The 16328-nt window shown below is 36.0% G+C and overlaps 1 protein-coding gene and 1 non-coding gene across 2 annotated transcripts; one reads left to right on the top strand and one right to left on the bottom strand.

The window, feature by feature from the left end:
* Nucleotides 1-320: 320 nt before the first annotated feature.
* TRNAL-AAG (transfer RNA leucine (anticodon AAG)) lies at nt 321-401 on the top strand. The gene has a single exon. It is a non-coding gene; the product is annotated as a tRNA-Leu (tRNA).
* A 451-nt stretch (nt 402-852) lies between these two features.
* LOC103973281 (vacuolar-sorting protein BRO1) lies at nt 853-11520 on the bottom strand. The gene is made up of 8 exons (XM_009387803.3): nt 10713-11520; nt 9237-10187; nt 8361-8450; nt 7505-7573; nt 6194-6334; nt 4929-4977; nt 2615-2718; nt 853-1885 (listed from the first exon to the last, which is right to left on the bottom strand). The coding sequence occupies exons 1-8, from the start codon at nt 11373-11375 to the stop codon at nt 1106-1108; spliced, it is 2847 nt and encodes a 948-aa protein (XP_009386078.3). The 5' UTR covers nt 11376-11520; the 3' UTR covers nt 853-1105.
* Nucleotides 11521-16328: the final 4808 nt, after the last annotated feature.

The raw sequence follows: 16328 nt of genomic DNA, 5'->3' as shown, positions 1-16328 counted from the left end.
TCGGATTTTTAAGATCAGTCATTATGGTTCATTTTATATGAATCCTGATTGTAACAATTAAAATTATTTTGGACGTAAGCAGTAACCGCCCAAAATCAATTTTTTGGAGGATAATTATCCTCGAGGTTAATATTAAATATGAGTTCAATCAAATAGAGATAAACGAAAAGCCCTACGGTCGAACAAATCAATATCCAAAATCAACATAAGATTTTCGATTCAAGGCCCATTGATTTAATGATCGCAAGTTAGCTTGTTGTGTACAGTCACCTAAGATTATCTAAATTTATATTTATGAGTTTACGAATGTGTTACATAACGTTGAGATGGCCGAGTTGGTCTAAGGCGCCAGATTAAGGTTCTGGTCCGAAAGGGCGTGGGTTCAAATCCCACTCTCAACAAAAATGTGAATGTTTTTTTAATAGTAAGATTATGAATTCATTTTTGTATCTTAGAACATTACAGGGTAACGTATGCATGCAATGCGTTCATGTTTGTAACTGGGGTCATATTTTTCTCAATATCCAATTTGAATTAAGTTTGGGGATGGCAACGATTTGGTTTGGGTTGGAACTGTTATTATTCTATTAGATTGATCGATAATTCAACAATACACAGACGATTTACCACTATCATTACCACCATCGCCAACGTTACGATCAACAACAACAGCAAAAGCATAAAATGAATCCAATACCTAAACGGGACCGGTCATATATCAATAAAGGGAAGCTATTGTAGACCCTTTTTTATCCTTCTGCTGCTGCTGACTGGGGCATTCTGAACAAAGAGATTATAAACATCTGCAAATCAATACAAACTTACTGTATCCAATTACTACTGTCAGCCAGATTTTGGTAAAAAGAAGGCAAAAGGCCACAATATTGGATTGCCTGCTAACTTGTGGTTGCCAAAATATTATTATTACATTACCACACATGGATGCCATATACAAGAGAAAATCATACCCACCTATCTTCCAGCTTACTTTTTACATTATTTGGTACCACAAAGAATATAAAATTGTTCTAAAGTGCATAATCTAGCACACCATCTCTTTACAACGAATTACAAGGACAATGTGAGATCTGGGGGGTTGCCTTCTTCATCGACTATGGTAGCTACCTTGCTGGGGTGGGGGATAAGGAGCTGGCACTGTGTATGGGGGAGGAGGATATGGGCCGGTTTGCTGTTGATATGCATTGTAGTATGCTCCATGCCATCCGGGATAAGCTGGTTGCCCGTAGTCATGGTTTGGTGCCTGTTGAGGATGCTGATATTGACCAACCGGGGCATAGTAAGGAGTCTGCTGAGGTGCAGCATAGGCAGGGTAAGGATGAGCATATCCAGGCCTTGGCTGCTCTGCAGGCAAGTGGTGGTAGGGTGGTTGAGGATGAGAGGGAGGTGGAGTGCTCTGTGGTTCAGGTTGTTGAGTAGTCCTCTGATGGTCGGGTTGCCCGGTGGAAGGGTATGGCTGCAAATATCCAGGCCTTGGCTGCTCTGCAGGTAAACGGTGGTAGGATGGCTGAGGATGAGGAGGAGGTGGAGTGCTCTGTGGTTCAGGTTGTTGAGTATTCCTCTGATGGTCAGGTTGCCCAGTGGAAGGGTATGGCTGCAAATATCCTGGCCCCGGCTGCTCCGCAGGTATATGCTGATAAGTTGGTGGAGGATGAGGAGGCGGTGTGGTCTGGGGTTCAGCTTGTTGAGCATCCGTCCTTGAATGGTTGAGTTGCCCACCAGAAGGGTAGTTGTAGCCTGTTTTCCCATCAGTTGCAAAGTTGAGTCCAGCTATCTGCCTCTGCACATCCTCGACCATCTCTCTGCACTGAATGCTTCTGGTCATGATGAAATCACTGCATTGCTGCTTTACATTTGTAAGTGCATCCTGTTTGTAAAACAGATTGGAAATTTAGTTCAGTTATATTCCTGCAAATGCAAGTAACATGCTAAACATAGTCAAGCAGCTATCAGCAGCATCGAGTAAAACGAGAGGATCATCGACCAGGACATATCAAACAATCATTCATTGCTCCAATCACTTCTGGTCCCAAAAATTTCATAATATAGTAATTTGACAAACATGCCCAGCAGCCATTTGGACTACAACTAGTGTGGTCATATGTCATAATGGTAGTCCAAGACATCATACGTAGACCATATAACCTGATTTGCAACCGTTTCTCTGCTATGCCCAACTGAGCCATAACAGGGATTTTCCTGCTATCCTGATGCATGATATGCAGCAGTCTCAGAGAAGGCTGCCGGTGATAGAGTTGTTGGATTCAAACATGGGTCTGCTGGTGATGAACGTTGGTGGTCAGTCTTGATGACAGTAGCAGTTATGGTTGGATGGTTGAAGAAGGCATATAGTGCAAGCAGAGAAATTCATGGAGGCAATGACTGGGGCATGTGAATGATATAAGAGAAGGCCATGGAGTCAGGGGACATGAGATGAAATCAAGAGTATCCATATATGAAGGGATTTGAGATGTGGCTGCACCACAGACTGTGACCTGGATGATGAAATCAAACTGGACTGGTCGACGCTTAGAAAAAAGAATGGTGAGAACAACGTTTAAAATATTCATACAAACAAATTGCAGGTCTTGTATACCTGAAGAGTAACATAAAACTTCAAACCCTCGTTGATGTTCTCCTTAATTTCCCGATATTTTGCCACAGCAGCAGCTATCTGTTTGTAACTCTTCTCACGGGCAACTGGCAATAAAATTTTGAGGAACTAAGGCAAATAAATTCAAATACAATAAAAGGTGTACAAATTCTGGAAGCATACTAATGAAAAAAAGAAAAGTTATTTAATATTGACTGGAAACAGAGAACTAAATTCTTATTCCCACAGTTCAAATATCAAATCAAAAAGCCATATCCTTTTATCCAAGTGATTGAGGTACAATTTAATGACTGAAGCTTATGGTAATATCAAATTTCACTTAAATGCAGGATTAGCTCAAATATGTCAAAAATCTGACTGAAAGTCTTGGATCACATGTATTCAGCTGGTGGACGATAAATTTTTTTGCTTTTGGTCTCAGTTGATCATATTTTTGTTCGTATGACTTTGTTGTTGTTGTTGTACTCAATTTAGTAAGGACAAAAGAAGATTTTAGACCATGACCTTAACATTACAAAGACAATGCAGTTTATGTCAAGATAATGATCATAAGCATAAAATAAAAGATAAATCATTCAATACAGATTAATAATTAACTAAATATCAACTTCACAACACAAAAAACTTCATTGTTTGATCTTTGTACAATTTAGCTGATAAACATTTGCTAGTAATAATGTTTACAGTCCACATAACATAAGCAGATCAAGACTGACATAAATACTGCTCAATTAAAAAAAAAGAACATATGGAAGAACTTAGAAATTTTTACTATTAAAACTTAAATGAGCAAAAAAAATTGATGTCATAAGTCAATCAAATGAGTTAAAAAGCAAAGCTATGAATGAAGTAAAATAAGTATAATTAACTTGCTGGTTTCAAATATCAGGCAGTACGGTGAGCATCAACATGGTTTAATACTGGTCAGTATTATTATTATTATTATTTGGGTGATACCACATAATATGAGTCAGTAAACATCCCGATGTTACATATTGATCAGGTCCATATTCTAAACCTTGATTATCTTTATTAAAAAAGCCAAGGCAACACCATTGTTGGAACTTCATATAGCCATGAATTGGATCATTGTCCAAACGACAAAATTATAGAGAAAAAAGAACAAAAACGGCATACGGTCTCTAACTCGCACCCTATAAAACTAATCTTTGATTAATTTGCATAAAAGAGAATGAAGACCTTGGTGCATTGTCAAAATGAACTTCTTGGAACATACGGCAATCCAATTACAGCCCTATGATACCCTTGCAATATACAACACAATAATCCCTATGTTCAATCCTGTGATATTGCTTCATCCTTCTCAGTATAAATCTCATTAACTTCCATACATTTTGCTCAAAGTCAGCATATCAATATCAGTCCATACATTTACATTTTGCTCGTTAGATTTTCTTCTGCCAGATCAAAATTCTTTTAGCACAAAAATCTCCAATATAACAACAATCGAGAATTAAATCATTAATATATCATTTTTGGGTGATGCATACCAAAGCTGTTGCACTTTAACCAGAGCTGCAAATTATGCAACTCCTATGTACAGTAGAAGAGTGCTAGCAACTCATCTACATCCACTTTAACGGACAAAAAATTCTTAAGGATAGCAGGTTAAAGATACCCACTATCAGAAGTTGTCGACAATTATCCTAACTTGTGGCTAGTTTGGCAATTTAATTCCTTATCTTGCATAAGCACATAATTTATTCAAATTTTCAAAAAGTACTGCCAATCATAACACAGCATTAAGTTCCAACAACACATTAGTTTGAAACATGTAACATATATCTAGTTACAGAATATGAAGCAAGAAGAACAGTTTAAAAACCTTTACAAATTACAACCATAGTAACAATGCTCATTTTTCCATGTTCAACTATTAAGATTAATAAAAAAAGTGAATACATTTACCGAAAATTCTGTAAAAATATAGAACATACACCATCAAAAGCAATACAGATAATTTTGTTTATATTTGTGATGCCCCAAGAATTTAGACTCTTAAGGATAAGCATGAACAAGATAATGAATAACCACAGAACAATAATGTGCATTAAACCGTGAGCAGAACCAGAGAAAACAATATCCACATGAAAGATACAAAGATACACTGATACACTATTACTGCAGTTCAAGAATTCAAGCAGTCCTGTACTTAGAAGTCTTAAAGAGAGTCAAAAAGAGGTGATGGATAAAATTCATTCAAAAACTAACTAAAGAAAAGAAAGGATTCATGGATTCCTGTATCTAGATCAGCTTAAAGGAGGTGGACCAGAACCTTTGAAGTCTTCCAGATTGAACATAGCAGCAAAGTCATCATTTTTTGACTGCAGGTGAACACAAGAAAGAATATAAAATCTTAAGCAACATCGTTGTTAGTGCATTGCTGGAGTTAAAATCAACACAAATGAAGAACATGGATCATAAACAATATCAAGGCATGATCATCATAGTGAACCACAAGAAATGTATACTACATTCAAGCAATGCCATGTTACATAAGAGACAAAATATAGAAATATGCAACAAGAATAAAATGAATTATCATTCAGAGTGAAATAAAGGAAAAAAACTATAAATTAATACAGAAGTCATATACTCAGCTTCTTGATTCCAGCTTATGGTCCCTATCCCTTTGGGAAAAGCTGCAATTTATCACCGGACCTAAGAGGAGCAGAAATTTGCAGTGTGGCAGTCCTTGAGCTGATGGGTTTGCCTTAATTTACAGGTCAGTTGTCTGGCCATATTAGAAATAATATCACTAAAGACTCTGACTTAATATGGATGCCAGAAAAGTACAAAGTGCCTGCACTATCAATTCAAACTCCCACTAGTAATATTTGTGAAATCTAGATTATCTTTTGTCCTAGAGAGCTGAGAAAAAGGACAATTAAGATAAAGTAAAATGGATAACAGGTATATCATAGGCATAGACCTTCAGTTAAATTTAAGGCTTAAATTTAAGGCTTAGAGTCAACATCCCCACACACCAAAAAACCCCTCATAATGAAAGTACTTAGGCAATCTTTTGTGGGATATTATCCATAGTCTTTGAGTTGGTTCTTGACAAATATAATATCAAAATATCAACAATTTGTGAAATCTCAGTGAATTTTTGGTCCAGTGAGGGGCATAGGGTATCATGAAACCATAGAAATGGTTTGGTAGGCTTATGACATCCGTAGAAATCCACATTGCTCGTGGAGGATCCTAGTTATCCAAAGAGCCCTACCAAAATAAATAAATAATAGAGAGATCATGAGTTATGGGCTTTGCATCAAGACAAGTGATACTTGTTAAAGACTTTAAATCTTTAATCAACATATTAAAATATTTAATGACCAACATGCTTAATGCCTTAATCATTAGCCTATTCACTGCAAAACATCAACTTAAACATTGTTAATCAACTCAAATCACACTCTATCTAATGATAATGATTGTAGTGATTGTGAAACCTTAAACAATTGAAAGATAGTAAATTAAAAACTGTCACATAATGTTGAATCTTTGTTACTGAAGAGGAAGAAGACAATAGCTTACTTGAAGTTGAAGCAATACTTGCTCCTGTGCCTCAATATTTTGTGCAATTTCTTCACATATTTGGTCATACTTAGCAATTTCTTTCTTGAAAAGATCCTCTTGTGATCCAGTGCTTGCCATCAGCTTTGGCAGTATATCATCCTGCAACAGAAGTGACATTGGCTAAATGAACAAATACTGTACTTGTTAAAATGTGAGAAATTAAGAAGCATTTACTGGGACCAAATGTCTCAAAGCTTTTATCATCAGAAAATAGCCATTTGATTTCATAATCCATCTCTAAAGATACGTACTACTTCATTAATATCTTTAAAAGCATAAGTCTTCTCCAAAGAAACCATAAAAGAATAAACATACAAAAAGATATATCACAACAGTGTATTAAAAATAGCAGCAATCTAGAACCTTTGTGAGAATGACCTTGAAGTTGCACAACCACTTACTAGTTCCCAATAACACTGGCCTTCCTAAAACCATAATAGGACATAACTTGCACCATTCCTAATAGAAAAGAAAAAAAAATCAACTACATGTGACTTTTAGTATAATTTTTTTTGTAGATGTCATTCAGATATAATTTAGATCTAAAACTCAATCACTCATTAGCGACGATTAAATTTTAACGTACCTGTCACCAAGTCAAAGAATGGCCCTGTGGTTTGTTACACACTACACATCGTGACTTACCATGCCACGGCTCATCCAGGAAAGAATGAGCAATGCAAACAAATGCATGCATGCACATGCACTAGGTGATATGCACTGGTATCTGTGGTAAAGAGTTACATGCCTACTGTGGCCCTTTACCAGAATCATGTGCGTAATGAACAATAAACCTGCATGGTAAGATAATTCATTTCCCGGGGAACAACCAACAGAAAGTGACAAACTGGCAGCTTTAACCAATTTAAGGGGCAAAATCTGCCTAAGAAAATTCAAAACAGCATCGATCTCCTTGGTCAATCTTATCTAGTTGAAACAGCTGATTCTTCAAAGTTTTTTGCAAAATAATTTCTTCAAACTTGAAATTTGTTTGGTTTAGTTCATATTAAATTTGTTAATAGAAACTTCATCTCAAGTGTTTGAGTCAAAGCTTACTCCTATTAGTCCATGTGTCACAGGATCACGATTGGATAACCCAAGTTAGTTATGTGAAAATAACCATAAAAATAAATACTGCATAAAGATTAAAAAGTAAAAGTACTCATACTGGATATAATCTTAAGATGAGCATGACACAAGAATATAATAAAGGAGACATAAGAAACAAATGTTAGGAAGTAGGGTAATGTCTCTGAGAACAGCCCTCACCTTCCTCTTCATCTCTTTTAGCATATCTTCAAGGCCTGCCCTTTGTTCTCCTAAATTCTCCAATTGCCTCTGATTGCACAAGTAGGTGTCAGGAGAATGACACTAAGGCATGGAACAACAAAGGAAGTTCAAAAGACACCATAAGAAATAGAAGTCTCAAATATCGTTTTTTTACTTCTGCTGACACTGGTAGCCTAAAAAATTTGTTTTTTCCCCAAAAACAAGAAGTAGAATAATATCTCATGAGAGTTTCAAGATAGATGCTAAATGAGATATTGATCTAATGCTGGTTACTTAAAATAAGCTAACACAAAAGTATAACTAAAGGAACATTCAGAAGGTGTTAAATTAGACAATTATGATTTAACATCAAAACGGAATTAACTGGAGTTAGTGAGTTACCAATTATCATGGACTAGCAAGTAAAGCATGCATCTGATGTGATCAAACAACTTCAGAATTCACAGCCAGATCCAATATATTATCCAGTTAACTGAAATGTGCAATTGTTACTGGTAACAGATCTAAGTGTCAACTATATAAAGGAGAGTCCTACTCTTATCGACAATTACCAGAAATTTATTACTAGGCACTAGCCCCAAGGTTCCCAAGTCAAATGAACAAAAGCCTCCAAAGAACACATTGAGCTCCATGAGTTTCAAGAAAATTAAACTAAAAACTAAAAGGAAAAGCTACAGATGCATTATGAAATTCAAACATATGAAGCCAAACAAAATTGAGGCTGTGCATCTCACATATCAAAGTCAAGCAGAACTGACTTCTTGCAGTTCAGAGACAAATAGAGTAAAACTGCAATATTTCCTTTTTCCAGAATACAACAAAATTCAGTACATACCAAGCTCTGTTTGAGAGCTCCCACTATAGCATCTTCATTTCCATCTAAAGACATGATAGGCCTTGCAAGACTTGGAAGGGCTGATTCAATCTGCAAAATATTGTAAGAAATGAGAAGTTTACAACTGTTGAACTAGTTAGATCCCAGATTTCTTGAGAGACCTTATCAATTTATATGAAGAAACCATAATTAGATTTCATGAATATAATTTATAATGAAAGAGATAGGAAAAAAGATAGAACAGAGTTTTCTGTGTTAATTCCTGTATAACTTCATATCAAGGATAGCATATATTGGATGCCATGAGTCTCTACACTAACAAAGCACCATCAGAAAAATACACATGTGAGCTATAAGATGTGTGAGTTGGCACATGGACGTTTCCGACTAGCATGCATGATGCGTCAAGTTAGCATTTTACCAGGGCAAGGGTATGCCACAAAACTAAAAAACTTGCTTTAATTTGTATATGTGTTCCTTCAAAGGCACCTTATGTATGTACCTCTCCACATACAAACATAGATTTGCATATAATCCCAGACTGTTGTACATGTATATATACAAGAATAATATGAAATAAAGAGAATATTCAATTATTAGTACAATTTCAGGAATATAGCAATCAAATAAATCAATATACTACATATTTTGTTTAATCTTATATTTTGTTAGCAAGCTTATGTAAGGAGGAAACAAGTCAACAGAGGATACACTTTCTTATCATATGCTGTCAGTCGCTATAAAAATTAATAGGAATCAGTAATGATGCAAGGGAATACCAAGAAAGTATGAATGGGACAATATAGTAACCATTCTACTTGCAGCTAGTTGGTTGAACATAATAGACAGGTATATGCCCGTTGACAGCATGCATACCGGTCTAGAATCAAGGATTGCCATGAGCTCCCCATTGCCTCTTACTTCCCTATCAATCCTTGAATCACTATCAGCTGCTTGCTTCAGATTTGCAGCAAACCTGTTTAATCTATCCTGTAGGTTTTTTGTTAAGGTGCTTGACTGTGGTCTAGTCCACCTTGTTCCAAACTGGTTTCGGAATTGTGCATCTGCATTTGCTTCCTTCTGTAGTAGCTCTTCTGCCTGGACCAACAGCTCCTGATTGACCCTCCTCAAGTCCCTGAGCTGCTGTATCTCAGTTTCCAGTCCAGATGGTCCACCACTGATTTGTGCTGCCTCTACATCCTCTGTGAGATCCAAAGGCAAACTTAAGTTACCTTCCAACGCCAGGATAGAATCTGGCAGGTCCATCTCCTTGAGTTTAACCCTTGTTATCTCACTCCCTTGTTGTAGCTTCTCCAGCTGGGTCCGGATAATGTTGTCGACCATATCAGTGTACTTGGACAGAGCCTTTGTGCTACTGTCAGGGACAAGGTTTGAGAAAAACTTCTCCTTGCTAGCATTTAAAACTTCTCCCAGAGGAATGGGCTTTGCTAGAGATGCTGCAGGAAGAGCTGCCAAAGAACTAGCTGCTGGAATCCGCATGAGATAGACCCGATCATTCTCCTTCACAGATCTCTCTAGGTTATGATTCATATTGGTCTCTAGTTTGTTAGCAGCATCAAGTAGAGGTTGAGCTACACCCTTGGCAGATTTTTTTGCATCGACAAGAGCACTTATCCCAATCCTGAGCCTAGCTATTTCCTCTGCAATTTCTTCTTTCTCATGAAGCTCCAAAGAGTATCTATAGCAAGCCTCAGCATAAAATTGGGCTGCCTTCAGTTGCACATGAGAGATCCATGTCCGATCAAAATGTTGGTTGAGTGGAGAAGCATTTAGCGCTGCATATGCTTCCTCATAGTAGACTCCAACCTACAACATACACCAAATGCCATGAGGTTTGTGAAGCATGCTCAAGATGTTGTCAGTTTGCATCACGACTATGAATTCTTAAACATGTTAGACAAGCAAGAATCTAAGGATAAGAAAATAAACAGCATATGCAACAGTAGCTTGGAGTTAACAGGAAAACATATTAAAGTACAATAAGTAACAGATCATGAACATGACAGCATCAACTAATGATTTGTAACAGCAAAGTTCTAAATAAAACTGCAAACGGAAGTTTAGGATCTTGGAATGCAAGATGGAAGACTCAAATAACTACGTCCTTATCACTACGTCCTTCAATGCCATAATTAAAACAATGATTCTCATCAAATATGCGCTATCAAGGAAGATATATATAAATTGCATATGCCATATAGTATCATAATTGCCCATAGTTAAGATTAGCAGAAAACAAAAAGGAACTTCCTGGAAATGACAAGAATTTTATGTGCAACGAAACATCAACATAATATATAAAAGAAATCTACGAGAGAGTTCAAGATATACCTGACGAGCAACCTTGGAGCAAAGCCCGGGGGGCTTCGCATCCCCGATAACCTTCTCAAAGAAGCACTCCTGAGACTGCGCCAGCATCAGCTTCTCCAGCATCACGGCACACTCGACCGACAAATCGACCGTGGCCCCCGCAGCCACTGCCTTCGGCGCCGCATGATCCTTCAGGAACGCGAATGCCCCCGCGGCACTCTGGAACCCGTTGCAGGCCTGCTTGAGCCCCGCGGCAGAGGTGGGATCGGCGGCGAGGGCGATCTGGCTGTAGACAGCGCCGAGGTTGAATAGCACGGCGGCCTTCTCGAGGTGGATAGAGGGCAGCGCGGCCTTCTTGTTGGACCGGAAGGCGTCGAACCAGGTGAAGGTGAGGGAGTGGACGTGGGATCGGTCGGGGGAGATGGGGAACCGGGGTTCGACGGCGGCGATGGCGCGGAAGTACGAGATGAGGAGGTCCCGGCGGAGGTCCAGGGGGGAGGGGGAGGGCTTCTCGAGGTTGAGACGAAGCTGTCGGATGGTCTGGAGGTCGTCATCGGCGACCTGAGCGTCGTGTTCGGAGAAAGTGTAAGCGATGTAGTTGCGGAGAGGGCGGTAGAGATCGACAGCGGTCGTCTTCTTCTCGTGCACCGCCAGCATTACGTTCACTGCGGCGGCGTACGACATCGGACCAGCGCCGCTCCGCGGCCCTTATCGGATCGCCACCCGCCGGTGGGTATTGGGTGGGATCTGGAGCGGGAGAGGAATAGGGATTTCAGGCAGCAGTAATAGGGAGAGGAAGCAGAGAGGGGAACAAGGCCTTCACAAATACGTCAATGATTAACAAGTATTGTGGTTGGAAACTTGAACAACGCTTTATTTAAGAATATGTTAATTAATACTGGGCGAATTCTCGGGAAAATAAGGGTGTTTTTTTTCAAAACTTCGCCCATTAATATGTGAGTTTAACTTAAAATAAAGGTTCCATAAAAATTGAAATGTGAGTTTAATTTGAAAACATACGAAAGCGTGAGAAGGTAAAATAACCTTTTAGACTCTTTCTCTTTTTCATGGGTTTAGAAGATAACCTTTACGAGTCTCTTTTTCTTAGACCTCACTTCTTTCTTTAGATGAACTTCTAAATACTAGGAAGAAGTTATCCTAAATCCTAAGAGAATTTACCAATTTTTCTCAAGTATTTTTTCTCATTTTTTAACTCAATTTTTTGCTCAATTCCTACTACTCCATGTACGAATAGCTAGGATATTTATAGACCCCAAATGACTTCAAAATTAGAGCCAAAAAAAATTTCATCCCATATTTTTTTGAGTCCTAATGGTACCACCACTTGTGCTGGACAGTACCACCGCTTGCAACACTAATACTGGGTGGTACCACCACCCAGTCTGATAATGTTATCGCTTGGGAGATTGTGTCCAAGTGGTACTACCGCCTGACATTATCTCAGAGATCGATTCTGGGCAATTCTATCGCCCAGACTAGCGATACCACCGCATGACATAGTCTTGGGGACTGTACCACCGACGATTCCACCAGTTTGGGTCACTGTTTGGACCTTTCACTTGGCGCAACACAACCCAAACTTGGGCCCATTTGGTCCATAATTGAGGTGGCCTAATTCCAACCCAATTACGCTAAAACATACTTCAATCTAGATAATTATTACAAAGCTAAATTAAATATTGTTTGGCATGTCATTGGTTCATTGATACCTCGTTCGATTCTTTAGTGCATCGTTCTCTCTTATGACCTATTGCCAAATCGGTCAATTGACCTCCGCAACTCTGATTTCCTTGGTATAATTTTTGCTCTTCTTGGCTCGATGCCCGAACCCATGGCCCGAAGCCTTCTGTCGATACGTCGACCAATTCTTCGGCTCGACGTCCAATCTTCTAACATGTTTCACTCTAGCTCAATATGATTATTCTTGCTTTAATTATTTCTTCTTGATCGAAGTTTTCTGTGTCACTCAAAACGTAGATCAGATCATAAACACTATCGTTTGATTTCATTATCAAAATATGAGATTCAACACTTTGGTGATTGCACTTGTAGGCTACAAACTTGTATCTCATCCAGCTGCATAGCCTATCCTCACTAGCTTTGACTCCTTCCTCTCTTGTTTTGTCGGTGCTAATTTCCCTCCTACAATAGGTTTTGTGACCTCTCTAACATCACTAATCCAGACTTCCTCTTAGACATCTCCTCTACGATCTCTAATAAGCCTTTACCTAATGTCCCCCCCTCCTTCCCACCCCCTAAAATTGAATTTGTAATACTTAACTATTGTAATACTGTAATACCTAAATATTTAGGTGATTTAAGACGTAGATCAATTAAATTTAGGCCACTCCAATTGAATTTATATAGTAGTGTAAATCATATAGGGTTACATGATGATTCCATGGTCCTCTGTTAAATGTAAGACAACCACCCTCATGGCCTGTGTTTCAAAGAAGCTTAAAACCATAGCTAGTGTAACACTATCTAGTGACAATGGTACCACTTATACTTAGTGCTCTATTGACCTACGATGATAGTATTGCCCTATTCCAAGTGATAGTACCGTTTAGAACTATAGAACATTTTTTTTTAAAAATAACTTCTAAAATCATATAAAAATAAAAATAAAATAGAAAAAAAATACTAAATATATTAGATTTTTTTTTATAATTATTATAGAAAGTTTTGATAGGATTAGAGTAAAATTACTACTCGGTTTATATGCATGTTATACTCAATTATAAATTCAATATAGAAACCTCCTATTTCGATAATTAATAACTATAAAATAAAAAAAATAATACTAAACATATTAAGATTATATTATCATAGTTTTGAATAAGTTTATATCTATTTGGAGATAATTATCTTATTTACATTTGAGTTACACTCGGGTTATACTTGTAAATTCAAGGTAGAAATCTTCTATTTTATTAGTTAATGACCCAAAAATAGTTACAAATTAAAAAAAATGATTGTAAACATGTTATAATAGTTTTGGAGTTGTTTGGATAGGTTTGGGGATAATTTTCTTTTTTACATTGGAGTTCCACTTGGGTTACATCACTATAGATTAATGTGGACTACATGCATTATAGACTTATTTTTTATGTAGGTCCATGTTCAAATCATTCATTTCATTGATAATATGCTTTTAGGATATCTTTATCAAACATAATTTTAAGGCATATTGCTTAACTAGAATATAAGGGTATTGAATTCTCGGATATATTTTATAACATGTCTATGTTTTTATCTCTTAATCTTTGGATATAATATCTCCTATTTATAATATTTATTTTTATATATAAACAGAACGATGCCTTTGACTTCAGGAAAAAAAGCATATAAAGTGGTTACTATATATATATATATATATATATATCATAACTTAAAGATTTATATCAATTAATATTGTTATATGAAATTAATTAATTTTTTTTCAAGTCCAACATCAAAGATGCTTGAATCACCTATTCCTTTAACCCTACTACATCACCCCTTTCGGTGTCACCCCTCGTTCACCATCTTGTGCTTCCTCAACTACTAATAAACCCCCTCCATAATACATAGTTAATAGTCATTATTACATCCATTACTTTAGGTGTTTTATTTGTGAATTGAGTGGTAAGAACCGAGAGTATATGATATACATTTGTCTTAAGCTATATTATCTTCGTGTTTTTATGAGAATATTTTTGTCATATAGTAGATATTCCTAACGTTCCTATATGTCGATATATTTGTATAGTATTTTGAAATATTGGATAGAAGGATCTACTTTTACATTTAGTTGTATCCTAATTAAGTTTAGCTCGAGCGATGTTGCTTTGATTTTAGGGGTTTCCAATCGTGGGTAAGTCATACATGTTGAAACAATGACTTCAAATTATATGCTTAAAAAATACTTTAGAGATCAACTTTCTAGTAGATAAAATATAGAAGATTTGATATGTATATTGGTTTCTAGTGATGATGATATGGACATTGTCAATTTTTGTTAGTCGTACATTTTATACATATTTATTTGTATTTTTCTTTTATCAAATCAACTATCCTTCAATCCCAATGTTACTAACGTACATGGACGATTTGGATTCATTGACTAACTATAATTGGATGATGATTGTTCATTCTTATATCTCCGTAAAGATTTTAACTATTGGTGCTCGAATAAAAAAGTTAAAACCTGAGAGTAGCACCAACATGATTGGATACCTTAGAGGGTGTATACCGGTATTATTGGTAGGATAAATTATATATATATATATATAATATTAATTTTAATTCTTAATGTTGTTTTTTTTTTTGCAAGTATGGCTATGCTAGCATGTCGATATGTTTATGTCATCTCATTATTTTAATCATCGACTTTGAAGATGGGGTCGAGTGAGCCTCAGTAATTGGAATATTATTGACTTAAAGTTGAAATCAATAACTGAGGATGTGGTGAGTATTTATTTATAAATATTCATTCATTTGGAGAAATAAATATGTTTTATAAATTTATATATGCTTATTATGCAAGTATGCAAATACTCACTCTGACTCCTTTCGAGTCTTGTCTATTATCGTATAATAATAAAACACTATAATACTGAGGTATAATAGTTTAGTATTTCTCATTTGTTTATTTAAATATATTATCTTATTTACTATATTAATTTATTTGTAGGACACATTTGGGATAAGAATATGCCAATTGTAAAAACAACAAAGATGAAACTTCTTTATCTTTTGACTCTAAGCTTCGAGGACTATCATAATGATCATTCTATAGTATATTTTATCACACTTATCATCCAAAAGGATTGATAACGGGCTACTTTGTCGAAACTTCATAAGCTATATAGGTTTAAGATATATGGTGCCTTAAAACACAACCTATATGTCTTTAGAAAGAGAAAGTTGCCTAAAGGATTTTGGGACATTAGAGATAAGCAAGAAAAAATCTATATTTTGGAAACTTGTAAGGACAAGGTCAATGATTCTTTAGCTGTATGAGAGATGGAAAAAGAGAAATTTACAAATGTGATCAAAATTTGATTATATTTATAGCATAATTAATTTGATTGTCTTGACTAATATTTTTCATCTTGTAAAATTTATAAGAAGATGAGTAATGATAAAGAAGAGGCTACTATTTTAGCTTTGAAATTGAATAATTTATGTAAGTCTTACAAATAATTGATTGTTGAATTAGGTTGCTATAATTGATTGAATTATCATTTTTTATTTGTAATATTAGTTGTTCTACTTTTTTAGAAAGACAACACATTGATGTGTGAATGCATATCTTTTTGGTCTTTATTGGATATGAGAGAATTTATTGATGGAGAGGTTATAGATGCTTATTAGTCTATTATTTATCATAATGTTCTACAATCTGAATAGAAATTTTAGTCATCATTGTTAGTGTGGAGTGATCTTGAGGTAAATTGGTATAACTAATTATATATTGTTCCATCCCATATTTTACTTTATGATGGATTGACTAATATTTTTACTGATTTTTGATTGTAGAGAGCATATAGTTCATTTGGGATGACATTAGAACATATTTAGATTAATAGTAAGTGTTCTATATTGTTCCAATCTGAATATGCATTTTCAGAT

This window comes from Musa acuminata, chromosome BXJ1-5 (assembly GCF_036884655.1).
Source record: "Musa acuminata AAA Group cultivar baxijiao chromosome BXJ1-5, Cavendish_Baxijiao_AAA, whole genome shotgun sequence".
NCBI classification, from domain to species: domain Eukaryota; kingdom Viridiplantae; phylum Streptophyta; class Magnoliopsida; order Zingiberales; family Musaceae; genus Musa; species Musa acuminata.
This window is presented reverse-complemented; position numbering and strand designations above follow the sequence as displayed.

Bases quoted from the DNA above. Each gene is read 5' to 3' on its own strand.
- LOC103973281 (XM_009387803.3), bottom strand. From the start codon at position 11,375: ATGTCGTACGCCGCCGCAGTGAACGTAATGCTGGCGGTGCACGAGAAG. The intron at 7,574-8,360 runs GTATGTACTGAA...TTGTGCAATCAG, and splicing joins GAGCTCTCAAACAGAGCTTG to AGGCAATTGGAGAATTTAGG. The intron at 2,719-4,928 runs GTTCTGGTCCAC...TTTTATTGCCAG, and splicing joins CAATCTGGAAGACTTCAAAG to TTGCCCGTGAGAAGAGTTAC.